This window comes from Varanus komodoensis, unplaced genomic scaffold, assembly GCF_004798865.1.
Source record: "Varanus komodoensis strain SLA01 unplaced genomic scaffold, ASM479886v1 scaffold12, whole genome shotgun sequence".
NCBI lineage: Eukaryota > Metazoa > Chordata > Lepidosauria > Squamata > Varanidae > Varanus > Varanus komodoensis.
The window spans coordinates 1,696,793-1,717,813 of record NW_025335349.1 but is presented as its reverse complement, the minus strand read 5'-3'; the positions used below and the strand labels follow the sequence as shown (position 1 = coordinate 1,717,813).

At 40.4% G+C, this 21,021-nt stretch overlaps 1 protein-coding gene across 29 annotated transcripts in view; it reads left to right on the top strand.

Annotated features, from left to right (window-relative positions):
* DST (dystonin) overlaps positions 1-21,021 on the top strand; it is a 370,183-nt gene that overhangs the window by 163,328 nt on the left and 185,834 nt on the right. For all 29 annotated transcript variants that reach the window (XM_044421565.1, XM_044421571.1, XM_044421551.1 and 26 more), the window contains one exon: positions 5,785-5,951. In XM_044421565.1, the coding sequence (XP_044277500.1) occupies positions 5,785-5,951 (167 nt within the window). The remainder of the gene's footprint in view (positions 1-5,784; positions 5,952-21,021) is intronic.

The following is a 21,021-nucleotide window of genomic DNA, read 5'->3' as shown; positions in this document are numbered from 1 at the left end:
GGGAAGATGTGTGCCCTAGATGAAGTGTGTGAAATGATCATGAGCAGGGCTTGCTGTCCTGTGTGGGTAGGGTTTAAGAGAAACCTACTGCTTGGCCCAGATATCAAAATGGATACGCATTCTCTGCAGAGGACCCTCATTTTGCTCAGTGTGTTTGTTTGAGAATTCCTGTGGTGTTTGATGCTTTCATACATGAACACGGTTTATTCCATATAATAGTTAGATTGTACCTAATTCCAATATATAAAATATCCATAGTTCTTGAACAGATGTACACTTAAAAATAGTTCCTCACAAGTTCATGTTTCTGTATTCCCAGGAGCCTCCATCCACTCAACTTTGATTTTGTTCATGTTAATAGCACATAGAATCCCTTTTCTTTGCTAGGTGAGCTATTTTTTCTTCCAAAAATACTTTTTTAATCTTTTTTTTTTTTTTTGGTTGGATAACATACTTTCACAGAGGTATTTTTTTGCTTCAAAGGAAGAGATGCCCAGACTGTAGCTGACCAAGTCCCCTGATCTGAGAAGCTTTCTCATTCATTCTCAAACATCTGTAGCTGTGCTGTAATGAAATGATCACAAGATAATTGCACAATGCATTTTTCCTTAAAGGAATGCTGAAGTTTACTTGTTCCAGGTGGCTCCTAGCACTTAAAACAGATTCCAGTTGAGGTTCAACCTGGGTTCAAAATCTAGTTGGGACTGAACTCTGGCCAGGTTAGCAGTAGCACCTGGTATATCTTTTACAATGGCCAAGTTTGATATCAAACATTTATTGCCCTGCTTACCTTTGTTCCAAATGCCCCAGAGGTAGCAAAAAACTTCCTGGATGTTTCTACCATCACATCATCTTCTGTCTTTAACATATATACAGTGTTTTATTGCAAGTGAGGAAAAGGTGGTTCTGTTTGTCCTTTTGGCCAGAATAAGTGAGATAAGATAACATATCTTAAGATACACTGCTGAAGTCCTGCTGAAGAGACTCCTTCACAAAATCCTTTAAGTTATAGCTGCTATCTTCAAATCATAAATAAAGTCACATGCTCTCTACACTGCCATGTGAAAAATCTGAATTCTCGAAGTAGCTTATAAGACACTATACTACTACAGAAGGTCTTTGTTCTTTTTGGTATCATGGTCAGAACAAGCTTCTGCTGGTTAGGAGCTAGGTTAATTAAAGAACCAAACTAAAAAAATAGGAAGGATTATACCTATGGCAAAATTAATTTATACTTTTATATTTACTGCTGTAAGGAGCTAGGAATGCAGGGATATGCATCTCAGGGAATCCCATCAAACGGAAAGCAGAAGCATCATCTAAAGTATTATATCTAGCCAATGTCTGTCAATTTTTTGATGGGCATCTTTCCCACCCCAGTGAACACACTGCCTTCTTCCCAGTGGGTTCTGTGGTAGGGAGCTGGAAGATTGGAAAGGGAGGGGAAATATGCATTAGAAACCCTTTTTTCTCCTGGTCCCTGTGCTTGGCCCAGAGCTCCAGAGTGCAAGGAAATAAAAGGGAAGTAGGGAAGGAGTCATGTCTTTCATTACTGAGAAGCAAGTAGATGTAATGAAGATTTCTCACATTTTGCATAACTTTGTGTCTACATCTGTGCCCCAGCTGAACCTCCATCTCGCCAACTCTGCAGAATCTCTGGCTAGGTGAGGTCCCTTTAACAATCCAGTTAGTTCCTCCAGGATGGGAACAGCTGATAATACTTGTAGGTCTTGTCAGTGTACATTCGGTTGGTTTTAGCTACCTGCTGAGCCACCTTCCCCCCAATTTTCTAGTAGGAGAGAGCTCTGGCCAGCTGAACCTTCTTGGAACTATCCAAGGTGCTTCCTTGAAATTGCTTTCACCTTCTCTTGTGAGCTTCAGAGAACCACAGAACAGAATGGTATTCCATTTGCAAAGTCCCATATGTATGTTGGTCACTTGGAATTAGGGCCCATACACACTGGGTTTTTATATATGTTATAACATCATTGTATTGAAACTGGGGTAATATCCAGTGAAACCTATATTCCAAAAATAATTAGGTTCAAAGCAGGATTATGTGAGATGGCAAAGTTCAGTCTAAGGCAATGGCTGTCTGATCTGAGGCAATGAACTGGCAAAGGTGAAGCGGAGGAAAACTGGGGTCAGAAGGATTAGAAAGCCAAGTCATTTAGATCGAAGGTTGTGTGTGTGCGTGTGCATGTGCACACGGGGAGTATAATCTGGAAGTGTATGCAGGGTCAGACTCTTGCAGGTTTGGTTGGTTTCCTTGAACTCTTTCTTGGGCTAGAAGTCATTGCATGTATAGTCTTATCCCCTGCCTGAGTTTGCTGGGCTTGCTCCAGTGTTCAGGGCCACTGGCCACATGTATAGAGCAGGACCATATATTTCAGTGAAGAATGTCCTAACCAGCAAATATCATGGCCATGTGGGGAAAACATCCTTTCATTTAACCCCTTTCTTTAATGTTTCTAACTCTATTTGTTTTTCCTTCTGGGGTAACATATACCTTAGGAACAGATTTCATGCTATCTGTGCAATTTTGTACAGGCTTTTTTTCACCTGGAACGCCTAGGCACCATGCAGCCACTTTTGATCTCAGTGAGCCAGCTCATGCTTCTGAGCTTCAAAAGTTTTGATTTCATTTTTACTGCTTCTCGTTTGTCTTCTGAGCTGAATCATGTATAGAGACAGCAAACATATACAGAGCTGTTACATGTTAATCTCATTTCTTTTAACAGATAATTAGTGAATGTAGAGAGTTTTAGATGACTTTTGAGTCATAGTTACTTCTTTTAAAGTATCAGGAGCCACAGCTACTAATTTTAGTTTCTATTTCTAAATAGAAGGATGTGCATCCAGATTTATTTATGATCATTGCTATCTTGAATTCATTAATTGACTTGATCAGATTATTCCAGGTTATATCCAGGGGTGTCTTTGCATTAGCTGGGAGTGCTATACTAGACTAGTCTCATAAAGCAAAGGTATTCTGATCCCTCCTCCAGCCTGCAGCATCTGTTAGATGTACCTTCAGATGCAACCTATGGAGAAGGGGTCACAAGAGAATGTAGTAGATGCTCTGCCTTGTGCAGACTTTCTGCTAGTATAAATCCATTGTTGGATACAACTCAGGATGACCAGTCACTGTTTATCCAGACCTTTCAGTTTTGCTTGATTTCTATTTGAGGAAATTATAAGAGTGGGAGACAGGCAGGCTCAGGCTACCAGGTAGTCCGTAGCAGTTCAGCCTGCACCAAAGGACAGCTTGTTCACAGTGCTGTGGCCTCAGGCAGCAGTCACATGAAAACAGGGAGAGCTGTATAGGTTCCTCATGTTGTCTGATTTGGCTGGCTACCTGTAGAGATAGCACTTCAAGGAAGCCAGGATTAGGCCTGTAATTCCCCTTTTGCTGCAGGGTACTCTGGTGATGTGGCAGGATGTGCTTGGGCCTACAATCAAAAGTCACCAGCTCAGGACTTGAGTCCCTGCTTTCAGAATTACTTTGGAGCCATTTCTATCTGATTGTATTCTCCCTAAGTTGCTAACATTTTGAAAATGTGAACTGACAGTAGGCTGGGGCACTGGGAATGAGCTGTCCAAATAAAAAGTGTCTTTGAATGTATTATGAGACTCCAAGCCCCCCCCCCACACACACACACAAACTTTTAAGGGAGTTTCTTGATCTTATCCATACAGCTGCTAAAGGTCTTTTTATGAAATGCAAGAGAAAATGATTGTAACAACAGATTAATTTCAAATCCTAAATCGAGCTAAAAATGGGAGTGTTCAGCAACTGTAGTTTGAAATAAGATTTTGTTTTCCTTGGTTTTGTGTGGTAACTGGTACATACTATTTGCATGAGTCACTGCAGATATAACTGACACTTGCAGACTTATTCTGCTCTCTGCAAATAGTCACTTAGAGAGAGAGGAATCGAATGCTCTTTCCGTTGTGATGCTTCCAATAAACAAAGTACTTAAAAATCAGTGTGCTGTGAAGTGGGCCAAAGGTCTAGGCAGGGGTCCCCAGTGCTTTTGAGCCTGTGGACACATTTGGGAATGTGAGAAGCTGCTTTGAGCCTTACCAGAAAATGGCTCCTGTGATGGATATGGTTACTCACATAATGGCTACCTTGGGGACTTGGCAAGTGAAAAGTGAGCCAAAGAGGAGTGTGTGTGAGAGAGAGAGGGAACAGAAAAGCAAGGCTAGAGCGTGGAAGGGAGGGGGGAAATAGCAAGGCAAAGGGTTGCAATGGTGCCAAGAGGCACCATTTTGGGGATTTCTCTCCTAGTCTAGGGTTTCTCCTTGAATCAGTTGGGCTGTAAAAAATTGTATTTGCACTCATTTTTGAGAAACTTACAGTATAGACATACAACAACAACAACAAAACCAATTTCTTTTTAATTTATAATATATTTAAAAAGAATTGTAGTTTGCTAGACATACATCTTGACACCATCATCTTAATAAACTTTTTTCAAATTATGTGTTGCAAATTTTACTTACATTGCATTATAGGTCTGGATTGAAATTGAGACTACTAGGAAAGATATTTAACATAATTAAATTACCCACTGATATTTTGAAATTGGAGTAACCCCTAAATTGTGAGACACAAAGGCAGAGGGTTGTTTTAATTTTAGGTCATGTATAGATGCCTCTAATTTGGGGCATTACACCTGGTGTTTCGCTGCTTCTTGTCCTCATAGTCAGATGAGCACTTGGCTATGTCAGCTTCCAATGGCTGAGAGGACCAGACATGAGAGTAGCACATGTCGTACAGCTGGTAGAGCTGTCTTCCTTTGATAAGCACCTAACTAGGCATGTAGAAAGACGACTTCTGTATCTACTGTCAATTCAGACATGCTGTTTTTTGACCATTTCTCATGGATAGGATATAAGTCCTATCCATGGATTATACTTTTAAAAACATACAAGAATGTGGGAAAAGGAAGAAAGGAATTAATGGTTGGAAAGTAGCCAAATCTCTTTGCATATGTGATAGTAACACATTTTAAAAAAAGATTCCCAGGCCACCCTTTTCCCTGACCTCTAAGTCTCAGTGTGCTGGAAGACTTCAATGGGGTGGCAATCTGTTTCAGATGGATGTATAATATTTAGCTATTTATATGACAGTTTCTTTGTTCTTTAGTCTTCAGAAGACTTCATCTAAAGAAATCAATGGGTTTCTCCAGCTATTTCCTAAGGGCTCAGTGAAACCTCCATGGGAGTCCACATTGATTTATCTAAATTCGTCCACACTGAGACTGATGAGAAAATTAAGGGGAAATTGCCACTTGCTAGTCATCTTCCTCATTTACATACTCAGTAACTTGCGCTGACTCGCCTTATCAATAACTTCCTTCTATCTACTTGTCAATGCTCACTACTATGTTTTGATGCATTTTGTCTGAAATATCATTTCTTAGATTTAGTTTCTTTGTAGCATGCAGATTTGATTGTGTCCTCTCTCACTGCATAACTTCCTGCAGTTCTGCAGAGCCATCAGCCTAGACTGCATATGTTTGCTAATGGCAGAGGCCACCCAGGGACATTAGTGTAGTTCCCCGTGCACTTGAATCGAGGTGCTGGAATTGGTTCAGCTGTGTTGTGGAGTTCATGCCAAGTTATGTGTGCCACACTGGGACTTTGCCCGAAGGTATTGTGACCGTGCTTCACCATAAAGGGGGGAAAGATTTGAGAAGCCGCTGATACTGTTTGCATTTTTAGTAGTAATTTAGAACTATTTTAATTTAACCAATTTATTATGTTTCAATTTAGATTTCTGATATCCACGTTACTGGAGAGTCAGAGGATATGTCTGCTAAAGAGAGATTACTTCTGTGGACACAGCAGACAACTGAGGGTTATGCTGGAATTCGTTGTGAAAATTTCACTACCTGCTGGCGAGATGGGAGATTATTTAATGCCATCATTCATAAATACAGGTAACTTTACTCTTTTGGATTTTGTTTTGATTTTGTAAAAGTGGGAATGATTATTTTTAGGGTTTTAACGAAATGTAAATTCTTTTGCAACCTAGGACTTGTGACTTCTGCTTCTTGGACTTTCATTGTTATTTAACCACTTATATCACAGTGGGTTGGAAAATGCTCTTCCTTCTGCATCTTAAGCATCAGGCGGCTATATGTCTTACGTCCAAGCTGCTGGAATTTGTTCTTCCTAGACTGTGATATCGTTGCCCAAACTAGAACCAAAGAGCACACTCATTGGAACATCACAGCATCCAAGAAGGATATCAAAGACTGTTTTCCTGGAGGAGTGTATTAAAATTGCATAATAAAATTGGGCACAGTGCAGCGACAGAAATTCGTATTTTACTTACCAAAGCAAGTTTAAAATACTTATGACATATTTATTTATTTAAAACATTTTTATGCCGCCCCCATCGCAACAAAGCCTCGGGGCGGCTCACAACAAGAGCAAAACGTAACAAATTGTACAATAAAAATATTAAAACCCATATAAATATATAAAAAGTTGCCTAGATAGGCAACTTGTATCCCTCCAAGCTGTTTTGACTGACAGATTCCATCAGCCCTAGTCAGCATAGCCAACGATAAGAGATGATAGGAGTTAAAGGCCAAAGCATCTGCAGAGCCACAAGTTTTCCACACCAGACTTAACATTATTAATAATGTTATTTTTATAGCACCCAATAGCTGAAGTTCTCTGGGTGGTTTACAACTCATGAACATACAGTAATATGTAATACAGAATTCAGATAATAAAATCATAACTCACTAAAAAAAACAACCAAATTTAAGCAATTTAAATAGTGAGTCAAGTTAAAATGACAAAACCTGCAGATAACATAAAGTCCCCGTGTGTTATTTGGGGCTGTTAAATGTTGTAGCATAGAGAGCAGTCTTAACCTGGCACTGAAAGGGTAGTAAGGTTAGTACCAGGCAGGCCTCAGTGGAGAGAGTTTTCCATAACTGGGGGGCCACCAGTGAGATGGTGGCACTTAGAAGGCCTGGGATGATGAGCATAGTGTTCAGGTAGTTTGTGGTTCAGAGATGTCGTTAATCAAATATCATAATTCTGAGCTATATAGATTAAAACCAGAACCTTGAATTGGACTCAGAAACACCTAGGCAGTCAGTGCAGGCTTTGAAGTTGTAGTTGTATATGTTTGTGCCGTGTTTACTAACTTCCCAGAAGTCAGAGCAATGACTGAGAAGATGGTCAGTGGTTGGGGACATCAGGACATCATTGCTGTGTGGTGCCACTTGCTCTTCCCAGTCTATCAAAATGATGATAAATGATTTAAAATCAGTCACAAGAAACATGAGGCTTTATCTTTTCCTAGCAAAGGATTTGGATGGCCTGGGTGCAGCAGTTTAATTTTTATTCTTAAACTGGAAGACATGCAGCTCCCAGTAATAGGCTATTACTTAAGGAAGCGGACAGAACACAATCCTTGTGGTTCAGAACATATTAGCTGTTTCCTCATCGGATGACAGGATAACAGAGATCAGGTTCCCAGATGTGAGAAATTTTAAAATACTGGTAGCCTGCCCAGCATGATGAGTTGAAGCAGTGTACAGTACTCTGTTGCTATCATGTGTGGAAGGAGCAGGACAGGTGAAAGCTGTCAGCTTTTGCGAGTACCTGTGTCATTTCCCCTTTGCTACCTGTAGGTGCTGCACTGTGGTCGAACATGTAATAGATGCTGGGTAAGAGAGCTGCAAGGCATCCGTGCTTTGTTGCTCTCCTAGCACCAGAAACTGGCTATTTCATTATAAATCATATTTAAGCATAGGGTATGAAAAAAGCAATTACAGTTATTTGATAAACAATTATGCAAACAGTTCATACATATTAACTCAAGTAGACCAAGGACCCTTGGATAAGTAAGTGTTTCTTTTGCCTTGGATCCTTTTCATTCTTACTCCTTCTTTCATATAAATGTGTGTTGCAAGTATAGGCATATTGTCATATTCTTGGGACTCTTCTTATTGCTGAAGGCAGTAGAATTTCTTCCTGGTTTTTTTTTTTCCTCCTTGACCTTTTTTTACCATGCCTTGTAGTACCACCTTCCAATCCATATGTGTTACATAAAAATGTACTCTTGTGAAGCATCAGCAGTCTTGTAATGTTAGCTACCAGTTTAATATGATAGCGATGAAGGAGAAAGAAAGGTCACAGCAGAAAGTATTGGGAAATGTTAGTAAGGAAATGAGCTCACTGCTACCATTATAAGGTTGTTATCACATATCACATAGAGGCAAGACTGAAGTGCAGTTAAGGTGACAAGGGATCTGACAACCAGTGATGTCATATGCTAGTTTTCTTGTGTTTTGGCATTATGACTTAGCTCAAAATAACCACAAGCACTAGTCAACTAACAAATCTTAGGCAGACACATCTAACTTTGCAAACTCAAGAGAAGAAATGAGGCACATCTCTGAGAAGAGTTAAACAAATAGTAATCACAGTCTTAGTTTCACTTTCAGCTTCCCTTCATTTGATCATTCATTCATTCATTTTACTTTTATGCCACCCCTTAACCCAAGGGTTCTCTGGGTAGTTTACAGATGCAGAGCCATGTGAAATACACATACAATACAATCAATAAAATAGCTGAAAACAAAAACAACATTAAAATGTGTCCCAAATATACAAAGAATATACGACATATCTGGATGTAGCCAAATAAATTAAAACAATCAAAATTAAAAAGATAATCATCAACAAACTACAATTCACATTAACCAAATGCTTGCCAAAACAAAAATGTTTTTACCTGGTGCCTGAAAGAAAGCAAGGTTGGTGCCAGCCATATGTCCTGGGGGAGCAACCTCCAAATTCAGGCCGCCTCTGCAGAGAATGCCCCTCTCTTAGCTCTTTTCCCCTTAAATTCACCAGGGAATGTATTTGGAGAAAGACTTCAGAGGAAATTAAGTGGGTGGGTAGGTATATATGAAGAAAGGGGTTCCCTCAGATACCCTGATCTCCAGCCAGTTAGGGGTTTATATGTGAAAGACAGCACTTGGAATTGAAGAATGTTAGCAATGGAGGGCAAAGGCATTAACTGCCTGGAGCCAATGGCATTGTGCAGAGGAAAGGGCTGTTAGTTCCTTATTTTTATGAAGTGGGAAGTTCTCTGTGGAAAAATAAAGCCTCAGGAAATTTTTCACTTCAAATTACTGTAGACATCACAGTGTCACTCTATCCAGCTATACTAAGTCTTTTGTAGAGGGCAGAATCTTCCAGGATTTTTCTCAGAGCAGGGATACGATGCTTGGGCTCTGACTGGAAGTGATTTGTGTGTGACATATTGTTGATTTACATGTTGTTGTTGTTGTTTGCTATGTAATTTTGGCACCAGTGCTCTGAAATTTCTCCTCTCTCTTTACGAAAGCAAGGATGATTACTGGAAAATTCTAGCTTCTGTGTTGTTTCACAAGTTATGGAATCCGTAACTATTTACCTTTTAAAAATGCTCTGAACAGCTCAAGAAATTGTTCTTCTGTCCCATGTGAAGGGTGATGCCTTACCCCTCTCCCCACAAAGGCACTGATCAGAGAGGAAGTTAGTTTGAGGCCCATTTGCTGTCCTCACCTGCAAGTAGCAGTGGAGAACGGGAAGAGCTGAGAGAGCCAAAGCTAGGACATGTTAATGCGAATAGTTGCTGATATACATACTTCAGTTTCAGTTCAATTGTTGACGAGTGTTAAAGAATCCTTATGCAGGACACCAAACTATGTTTGTTTTACATTGTAAAGGTGTGTCTTTGGAACAGAAATATTAAAGGAAACATTCTCTTGCTTATCTATGAGGGGATTTCTCTATGTAGTATGAAATGAATGGGCAGGAATCAAGAGAAAATAATCTGGGAATGTTGAACACAGGTCATTGAAGTATCTGGTGACTCCTGGAGAACAAAAAATTGGGCTTGCATACACAGGAAAACGCTTCATAGAACAGCATGGTTTGCAGAAAGCTCACTTGGACCATTGTGTGCTTTTCTTGGCACATCATTACAGGAAAAAGATTGAAAAGTCTGGGAATGTTACCTAGGAGGAGAAATGAATGATAAAGATCTTTATCTAACTGGGTGCATCTCTGAGCAGGCTCTGGGATAGGTTTACAGTTAAATTAGAATGTCATTGTTATAGACCAATTCAGAGCCTCTTAAAATTCTAGGAAGGTTGCCTTTGACTCAAATGGTCTCTTTAACGCTTCAGTGCTATGCAAGGGTGAAAAGTATCCCAATAAGAGCAGAAAGAAAAGCCTAAAAGGTGGCAATCAGAAGTGCAAGTTTAGTATTGCAGATGATTTCATGCAGCAAGCAGATCCACGTGAACTGCCAGATGTTTAAGATATGGGAGAAGAACAGGAAAAGAATTCTAGGTGGGGAAGGTTATTAAAATAAGAGCTGTGCTTTAAGGCAAACCAGTCATACACAGCAGAAGTTTATTCAGGACGTCTCTTTCATGCCAGGCGGCAGGGCAAGTGTTGGCACACGTTGTACCATGATGCTGTTAAAACATGTTAGCCAGATCAGGATCTAACTTGAATACATTCCTTCAGGATAGGAGAAACAGCAATGCCAACATTTGCTGCAGCTTGTTGGTTGCCTGTAGCTACAATTCAGAAAGAAACAAAATATTATTACTGTGTGTCAAGCTTTGGATTGCTATAGGGTTTGTTTGAAAGGGAAAAGACAAAAGTTATTTGCATCTGCTAGTTTGTGCTTGCATTTTTTGAAGAATAGCTAACTATTCTCCTTTGAGGGAAAAAGAAAAGATCTACAAAGGAGGGAGAATCTGGTAAGCCTCATTTTACTGAATGCAGGAGGGCATTTTTAGGTCCCTAAAGTCCTCAGCTATTGTGTAGCATTCAGTACTAAGGCAATCAGACTCAAAAAAGAAAGCTGGCTTTCAGGATGAATCAGAGGACTTTAGTGGACCCTACAAGTGTACTTTTCGTGCAACATCTTAGCTTACATATAATTTTATATTACCATTTAAGTAAAATGGTACATAATCTATCAAAAATATGCGCTATTTTAAATTCCTTTTACTTTAGAAGATTTTTCTATATCCCATTGATCGAGACTTAAAGTCCTATCAAGACTTAAAAGTGCTTAACTCTGGCTGGATCAAGCCCTTACTTAATGTGCTTTGATAACATTTATGCAGGCAGCATCACTCAACTATTTCCAAGCCTGGCCACATACAAAACATTGTATTAGAGTGGCCTGTGACTTTCTTATGCTGCTTCTCTGGTTATATCAGATCTTATTAAGCTAGGTTCAGTTAGTATTTTGAAGAGGGATTAGGGTGGGTTTTGTTGCCAAAGATGACAACTCTCTGTTTCTGATGTGGCATTCTGGGAAGATGCCTGCCACAAAAGAAACTAATGGCATATTAAGGTTATTGTCCTAAATGGAGGGACCCTAAGTTAAGTGTGTAGACCAACATCAATAGTAGTTGATGTCAGTACATTACACTTGTCCTCTAATGTTCCAGCTGGACACATTAATTTATCCATGGAGGGGGAAGGATTTAAGAAGAGGAATCTTCCATATTTACATTGCTTAAGCACCAATGTTACTCTTTCAGACAAATTCCTATTCACCTCTTTTATCTTATTATTTTCTTTTCCCATATTCTCTGCATTCCACCCTTTGTCCTATCCTCCCCATGTATATATTTGCTAACCGTTGGCTATTTAACTCGTATACCATCCAACAGCCAAAGCTCTCTGGGTGGTTTACAATAATCCATTAAAACACAATTTAAAATACACCACAATATAAAAACCTTAGGGGAAAAATTACCAAGCAAAAATATTTTAAACCACATTTACAACACACATACAATTCCAGTAACTTAAGACAAAACCTGATTGAACACTAACAAAGCCCCAGCTAATTAAATGCCCTGTGGTAGAGGGGAGTTTTACCTGGCACCAAAAAAGTAGTAAGGTTGGCGCTAGGCAAGCCTCAGTGAGGAGCTTGTTCCACAACTGGGGACCACCACTGAAAAGTCTCCTTGTTGCCACCAGCCAAACCTTCCGTCAGCTGTCATGTTCCCAAGCAGCATAAGGATTTATAGGTTAAACCTTGCATAATGCTTGGAAGCATAAAACAGCTGGTGCAAATGGGCCAGAACTGGTGTTACATGACTAAACTGTCTAGTCCGTGTTATTTGTCCTGCTGCTGCTTTTTTCACAAGCTGCAATTTCTGAACAGTTTTCAAGGGCAGCCCCATGTACAGCTTATTGTCCAAAGGGCTTTTCTTATTCCTTTTTCCCCCCTTTCAAAGAACCTAACAATATGATATTAAAATTTCCATTTCTAAAAGAATTTGGATCAAATGACAGTTCTGGCCCTTCTGTTGCTAAGACTTTAGTACAACCTAAAATATGATCTCATGTTTTTCATATAAGCAGATGTTGGGCTGGGCATTATCTGTGTGCATAAGCAGGCCTGTAGTCAGCCTAAATATTCTAGGGAAGGGTTACAGAAAAAGTAGGGTAGCATTTTAATCCATTCTGTTGACCTTTTAAAAATAAAATTATAAAGAGATTTTTTGCAGCCACACTGCAATTTACATATATTCAGAAATTATTAGTAAGGAATTTCAACTACTGATATGTTTCTTACCACCAATTAACAAAAAGAGTAAAAAAAAAAAAAAACAAATCAAGAGTCACCCACTAAAAGCAAATCAACAATAAGCTACAACAAGAATATTCTTATCATAAAATCATAGACTTGAAGGGGCCATTTGGACCATTGAGTCCAACCCGTGGCTCAGTCCAGGAATCCATTTGGCATTCCCCTGGCAGATGGCTGCCTGGTCTTCATCAGAGCACCATCTGTGAGTAAGCACCCGTTTTCATACCCCCTTGGCAATCTGTTCCATGGTTTGACTGCTCTGGCTGTTAGGAAGATTCTTCTCATGTTCGACCAAGATCTGCTCTCCTTTAACTTCAGCCCTTCATTTTAGGTGCTACAGTCTTGGATAAAATAAGTTTCAACCCTCTTCTGTTCGACAACCCATTAGATACTTGAAAAATGCTATTGTATCCTGCTCTGCCCCCCACTCTCCCTTCTCAAGGAAGCATGCTCCCAGTGGCTTCAGTCTTTCTCATTTATTTTGTAATTTCTAGTCCCCTGAACATCTTTGTTACTCTTCTCTGAACTGACTCCAGTTTACTTGAAACCTTCTTAAACAGTGTTGTCCCAAACTCAACACACTATTTGATCTAAGGTCTGACCAGCACAGACTAGAATAGAACAATCACTTCTTGCTATTTTAGAACCATACTTCTTTTGAGGCAACCTAAAATTGCATTTGCCTTATTTACAACCACTTCATACCACTGACTCACAGTTGACTGCAACTACCAAGATAATGCCATTATTGACAAGCCAGTTACCCTCTTACACCTGTTCATTTTGTTTCTTTTTCCTAAATAAGGAACTTTGCACTTGACTCTGTTAAGTTTCATTCTGTTGTTTGCTGCTCAATCTTTTAGACTATTGTGGTTATTTTGAATTTTGTGGTGTAAGAGATCCACTGGGGGGGGGGTTTGATCACTGCAGATTTGACCCCCCCCCCCCACAAAGTCTTCATCCTGTTGGGTTTTCCTGCTATGGAATTCAACATAGCAGTGCTCTGAGTTTAGGAAAATCCCTTTTCTTGAAGTCCAAGGGAGTTTATGAAGACATTTAGCTGTGCTCCATGGGCAGCTGATTAACATGTTTTCCTGGCTGTTTCAGAACTATTGAAAATAAAGTATCATTTTGCATCTCTGACAACAGCCTCCCAATGCAGTAAACAGATTTTCAGTGCTTGCTCAATATCCAGATACTATTATTCCTGCAGCAGAGATGTTTCAATTTTAAAGTATCCCAGTACTTTTAACAAAAGAAGAGAAAAGAAAGAGGACTGTTCTGTTTGAGCAATGGAACAGCTTCAGCTTTTAGATCATAGGACTCTTTTTCACACAGTAAAAAAGCAGTGATTAGTTTCAGAATGAATTCTTTGTCTGAATGCAAAACCATAACTGAATTCAAGTATCCATTCCATTGTTGTATCAACAGCATTTTAAAGAATTGTATTCTTCTGAGCAACATGACCCTTCCTAAAAAAAAAAAAAATGCATACCACTGTTCACAAGTCAAAATACTCCATCCTAAGGCTGAGCCTCTATTGCTCTTGCATTACTAGGAATCTGCAGTACTGAGCAAAATATTTGCAATGGTATTCTTAGAAGGAAAAACAAAGGCTTTCCTGTTGCGTTTCTAAAATATCCATGTAAGTAATTTATTTGTGCAAAAATTAAGGGGGTGAGAAAATTTGGAGAGGAAGCACCCCCAGCACCCCCCCTCCCCCAGCTATGGGACTGTGCATGAATGTGCCTGCATAGTTGTGCGTGAGTGATAAGAACTGGGGAGAGCTACATTGTGAATTTGCATATTGCCAGCCCTTTGTAATTGAAACTAAGTTGTGATGAGCAAACCTGAAGCCCTCCCTGTAGTCAAAGTTGAATAGAATAGTGGGTAAAAGTATAAACAAAGGGCCTGGAAATGCCTCATTTTGTAAACTAACTAGGTGGCCTCAGCATGCTTCTGTTTTCTCTGGGCACACCCCCAGCCACAATATGAAGATGATCAGATGGGTCTATTTTACAGGCAGCATTTGAGGGCTTAGTAAGGTCTGAAGCAATATTTTTGGGCTGGAATGCCTGAGTTTGGCATAATTCGTTCTTCAGACTGAACATGGTCTGTCTGAATTAAAAACATGCTGCTGAAGACTGCTCAGTAAAAGGCAGGGCAGGTCTAGTCTAATCTAGAGATTGTTCCACACCTCCTTCAGTCATGTGCATCTTTTCTTTTTTTTATGAGCAGCACATGTTCTGGCATGGTCTTTGATTGCTTTTTGCAATTCATCCCTTCTAGAGAAAAGTATGGCTGTCTCTAGCACCTGACCATTATTATCCTTTATGAGTACAGAGACCAGGAATTTATTACTCATGTGCATGCATTATCTAATTACAGAAGTTAAAAACAAACTAGACTGTACATGGGCTTTAACTTAATTTTACACTACCAGTCCTGGTTTCTTTGCTGTTAGATAGTAAAACCATAGGTATGAAACCTACCTAATGTGTACCAAGAAATACCACTTTGCTGTTTCCTTTTATTCACAAAACATTCTAAGAACTCCATTAAGGCTTGTTACTAAATGAACACCACAATTTTTGGCCACCTGCCTGTCTTGGAAACATGTGTACTTATGTGCTGCCTAAAGGTAGCTTCTTTGAACTGAATCACATTTGTCATACATTATTATTGCTCACTAGTTTATTGTAACAAGCAGCTTGCATCTGACTGGCAGCAGACACATGTAAGGCCAATTTACAGGGCTATGTGAATTGGCCTTTCCTCTTTCCAACTAGTCATCATACCTCAGCAGCTGCAGCACGTGCGTGTGTAATAAGGCTATTGTGTCATCATAGTTTCATGGCGCTGATATCATCACCCCATGGGCATAAATAAGACTAGCAGCATTTGGATTCAAAAGCATTCTAGGACCAAGAAAGGGAGCCAGGTCAGACCCTGAAGAAATTGGCCAATATGGGAGTTGAGTCAGGATGGAATCTAGAAGGCACAGGGTTAGGATGGCATGAACTGGATGGAATCTGGTAGTTTATGAGGTTGTGCTTGGCAGAATCCACAGCTTCTGACCTTTCTAGAATTTAATACCACTTGCCTGAAAAATCTTTCATGGTTTTCACCTTAAGTTCCATTCTGTATTGATTGTTACAAATCCTCCATCTGAAAGTGTGCTGAATTATTATCATAATATATATGGTATTTATATGAAGCTTGTACCATAATTAACCAGTTTTATGCCTACATATTTTCCTCATTCTGTATCATGTCTGATAGCCATTGACAGGCCCATCCATCATGAAGTGCTGTAATTCCCTTTTATAGCCATGTACACTTGTGATCATCTTAACATCTATTTGTTAATTGTGCAAAGAATTTTCCTTTCTCCATCCATTTGCTTGAATTGACAATCAGTTTCACTGGATAAGAAGCACGTTCTAGTATGAGAGTAGGAGAAATAACCCTTTTTATTAACTTTCCCTCCACATCTTGAACTATGCATAGTTGTCTGTTTTTCTCCTAAACTGTTTTCTGTTTTCTCCTAAACTAGGCTAATGCTTTAGCTTTTCCTTATATCTAGAAGTTCTGACCTCTGATAATGTTGGTTGTCCTGTTTTTAAAAAACAGTATATGAAATTCCAAATAAGGTTATACCACATATTTGCACAAGGACATTATAGTGCCTACAGTTTTATCTTCATTGCTTTTCCTAATAATCCATAGCATAGAAATTAAGCTTTTGCACAGCTGTTGTACCTTGAGCCAATGTTTACATTTTGCTGTTCATTTAGAACCCCCTCCTGGTCAATCAGAGCTAATTTAAAACCTATCCATGTGTACTTGAAGTTGGGATTATTATCTTTCTTGTCTTATGCACTTAATTTAGAACTTACTGACATTGAACCTCATTTTCCATTTTGTTGTCTGTTCACCCTGTTTGAAAAGATCCTTTTAGAACTCCTTGCCGTCTGTTTGGGCTTTTACTATCCTGAATAATTTTCCATCATCCACTAACTTGGCCATATCATTGGTCACCTATAACTCCAGATCACTGTTATATTAAATAGCACCAGTCCGTCCAATAAAATTCTTGGAGGGGCCTACTTATTACTTTCCTCTGCTTTGAGAACTCCTGTTTTTATATCTTTGTTACATCTAAGGCTGTTCCTTGAGAAAAGAGAGTTCTGAATGATTTAAAGTAAAATTAGCTGTCCTGAACATATACACATACACTCTTGTGGAACTGCATGACATGGTTTACTAGTGAATTAACTTACTCGTGAATTTGATTGTAAAAAGAAGTTGAATCTGACTGTTAGCTGTCAAATAAAGGCAAATTCATATGAAGTTGCCTCCTGATACTCATATCTAGACAACTGAGTGTGTGGTAAAAATATTATGTCAGCATAATTACTCTGCCCAGATGCTGTAATCCCATAGAGACAACTAAGTTTGAAAAGTCAGAACTGAAGAATCACCAAGGATGCAGATACATGCCTGAGCTCAGGAAGAACCTTCCAGACTTGCTCAAACTTGGCTGGAATTGCCAGTTTTCCAGGGCTGAGTTAAGTTGGTGCTTAGTAAGTCCACGGCATGAAAAAAGCTGGCCTGTCTATCTTTTACTTGGAGCTGGTTTGTCCTTCATTGAAGTTTCTCTGCCTCTGATGGGGATGGGAGTGGTGCCAGATAGTTGCCAATCTGGACACAAATAAATTAACATGGTGGGGGTCGCCCCTTGTGCAAGCTCATGTTGGATCACAGAATTCATGCAAATGGAAATGTTGAGCAGCCTCAATCTGGTCTGTAGTACTGCTAGATAATGAAACTCAGGAGCATACTGAAGCATAGGATATGAGCTGGCTTTGACTGTATGAGCTGGATTAGGCACCACAGAAATGCTAGTCAGGACCTGTACAAAGCCTTCGACCTTTCCCAGTAGAAAATAGTCTCTTTTTCCAGTAATTTGAGGCAGGCCCTGTAAATAAACTCACAGTAAAGCTCCTCTGTGTATGCTGTGTAACACAGACTTGAGCACACATTGGGAATGACAGCACTGGTTAAAGAAACCAGTGGGACACACTGAATCTCTAGAAGAGGACAAGTGGGAAGTGCGGCCAACCGTATTCCAGAGAACCCCATCATAAGTGTCACTGACATTGGAGGTGCCATATTGTGTGCTAAGCTGGCTAGGATCATACATCTGTCCATAAAACCCCTGCTGACACTTGTAGGCAGGGTTGTGATGATCCTCCTTGGAGTCTTCTGTCTGTCATACTCCTTCCTCGCTTAGGAAGAGAGCCAAACCAAGAGGAAGTCTGTAACCACTTGCAGAAGTCTTGTTGCGCAACCCACAACCTTCTATTCCACATGCAGCACAAACAAAGGCTGCAAGTTATGTGCATGGAAGAGGGAAGCCATGTGTGCACGATTCACCTGGACTTGCTTCCTAGTGGGCATCTGTGCAAATGCTCAGTGCACTCATCAGGACATTGGACTAACAATTGGAAGAAAAGGGATCAGAGTCCTGGGAGCTGAGCCCAAGGAGTCCAACAGATTTGCAACCCCAAAATGGATTTTTCACAGATCTGCCTGTGACATCTGGAGAGCCTTCACAAAGGTTTGGTCTTTGAAGCTACCTGATACCTCATCCCTACACAGGGATTACTTACTGGGTGAATAGAGCAAACATTTGTAGTGGAGGCAAAGTGGTTACACATGAGTTTGGAAGTACCCAGCAAGCAATGTTAAAAGCTCGTTTGCAAGTTCAGTTTGAAAATAGCAGTAGTAGTAGATTTAGCAGTAGTAGATTGAAACCACAAGTTATAAAACATTCCAAGATCCAAACGGACACACCAAATATAACCAACTATAAACACCAAGTAGTTAAAGCAATTATAGCCCTGATAGATAACAAAATACAAAAGAAAGCCAGCCAGCTAGCCAGCCTAAAATGCTACTGGCCACATGTCTTATTGATTTAGTAGATGAAATATTATTTTTAATTTTAAAAGAGAACGTGGTAAAAATGGCCACTTTATGACTATGGGAGAATACATCTGCCAGCAGAACTTCTGAATCCAAAAAGTTGCCAGTGATCTGGCCCACTGCCCTTGAAAATAGTTTTAACTAACCTCACTTAACAATAGTTACTGTGGTTCGGAATAACCACAATAGTTATTGTGGTTCAGACTATTCAGGAAGGGTAAGCTTGCAGTGGGGGTGGGCACCACTTCATGCTACTTCATGCTATTCATCTTCTTACTGGCTTGAAAATTGTTGAATTTAAGTAACTCTCATATCAGAAGACATTCATAGGCCATGCAACCTTTCTAATCCTGCATTTCTAATCTAAATAGAGGCTTCGGCGAATGGGGCGGCATAAAATGTTTTAATAAAATAAAAAATAAATAAATATCTTTTCTTGCCTATTACCTTTAACACAAGTACCCATTATAGCAGAATATGCTACACATACTTTTTAGCATGTTCATCATCACAATGAACTGACTTTGTACTTAAATGAAACCCAGGAACTAACAGTCAATCTAACCCTTTGCCCACATTTACTTTGCCTCTAGTCTTGGAACTTTTCAAGAGGAATAGCTTTTTGCTTGTTTTCATGAATTTTTGTTCAGCAGAATCTTGTCATGGAACTGTCAAAGAGATGGAAGGCTTTCCTTTAATCTTACATATTTGCCTTATATTCTAGTTTGTTTTTCAAGAAAAGCAAATTTGTCAAAATGGAGGTGCTGACTCTTTCCTTTATTTCAGTAACCTTCATTGCATTTGTATTTCTTCCTTAACATATGCATTGACTTTCTTTTGACTTGCTCCATCCAACTATACAAATACCTGAGAAAGAACATAGTGTCGAGAGTTGGCTTCCAAGTCATGTTTCTTCTCAATAGGTTCTTATATGCACCAAAGACCACCTTCTGCAATTTTCTTTTTGATTACCTGGTTTAATTTTAAAATATGAGTTGGTTAGATAAAATGGAGTATATATTAGAAGTACTGACTGGGGTTATATGACAAAACAAGTGACTGTTTATTGTTATTATTGTTTGTTATGTTGTCCCAGTCACACCTGTTGTGACTGACCATTGTAACATATCATAGCTGAGAAATGCAGTAAGAAACAATGGTTTGACTTGGGTCTCTCCCTACCACAATTGCTCGTTTTGTTGTCTGAACTCAAACAGGTTGACCTATGGTGGGTCAGGCTTTAGAACAATGAGCTGGGTAGCAAAAGCAGCAACAGCCAGTTTTGCTAAACGGCTGCCCAGAGACATGGCTGACAGCTGCCCCAGTTTGGCAGAGCTGTCAGAGGTGTGTCTCCTGCCTCCTGCCCCAGAGAAATTCTCTAAGCAAGAGGTAGGAACTGGAAATCAGTTGAATATCACCGTGACATTTTGGAGCTGCCCTGCTGAGCAGATCACAACCTCTGAGCTCCTGCCTGGGAGGAAGCTGCTCATGCGGGAGCTTGTAAGTTGCCTTGGCAGGAATGCTCTAAGAACTGGGCATCCCCACTGAGCCCTTGCCCTGCTCTCCCTGTTTGCTCCCTGAGTGTGTGACTCCAAGGAAAGAAGAGGATGAGAGGCCTTGGGTTCTGTGGGAATACTCTGAGAAAAAGGTGTCCCAGTCACAGTCATGTCCCCCTCAAATTTCTCAGCTGGGAGTAGGCTGATCAGGCAGGCATTGTGAGGTTGTGCCCACTGGGGATGCCCATTCTCAGAGAATCCCTGCCAAAACAGGCCCACCTGCTCAGAATCCATCTAAGGGGCTTACTCCTGACCAGGAAGGGGGGGGGTGCTTAAGAGCATCCCCACCTAGCCCAGGCCCCTTTCCTACTCTTGCTGTGGAGAAAACCATTCAAGCAGCAACAGGGAAGTGGAGCAGAGCAGCTGAGCTCTGCAGGGATGTTCCATCCTATGCACAGCCCGCCGAGCCCAGGGCCCCCATCCTACTCCTGTTCAGGAGAAAGCAGCTGAGGCAGTGAGGGCAGGCTGGTCTCAGCAGGGTTCTCCATCCCCTTTGCTTTCAGGCCTGCTGTCACTGCTCCTGCCTAAGCAGCTTTCTCCCAAGCAGAAGCAGGGAAGGGGTGAGGGTAGGGGCCTTTGCTCAGCAGGATTGCTCCATTCTTGGTGTATACCTGCTGAACCCAGGTCTTCCTTTCCCTGTTCCTGCTCAAGAGAAAGCCTCTCGGGGGGAGTGGGTGAATCAGTTGGGTGGTGCAGCCCCATTCAACAATGCTGTCCTGGTAAGTGCCCCCCCCCCCGTGCTTAAGAGTGGGTCAGGTACTCCACTCCCTGATCCAGGTTTCCTCTGGCACAGGAGACAGCCTCAGCTTCTCCGTC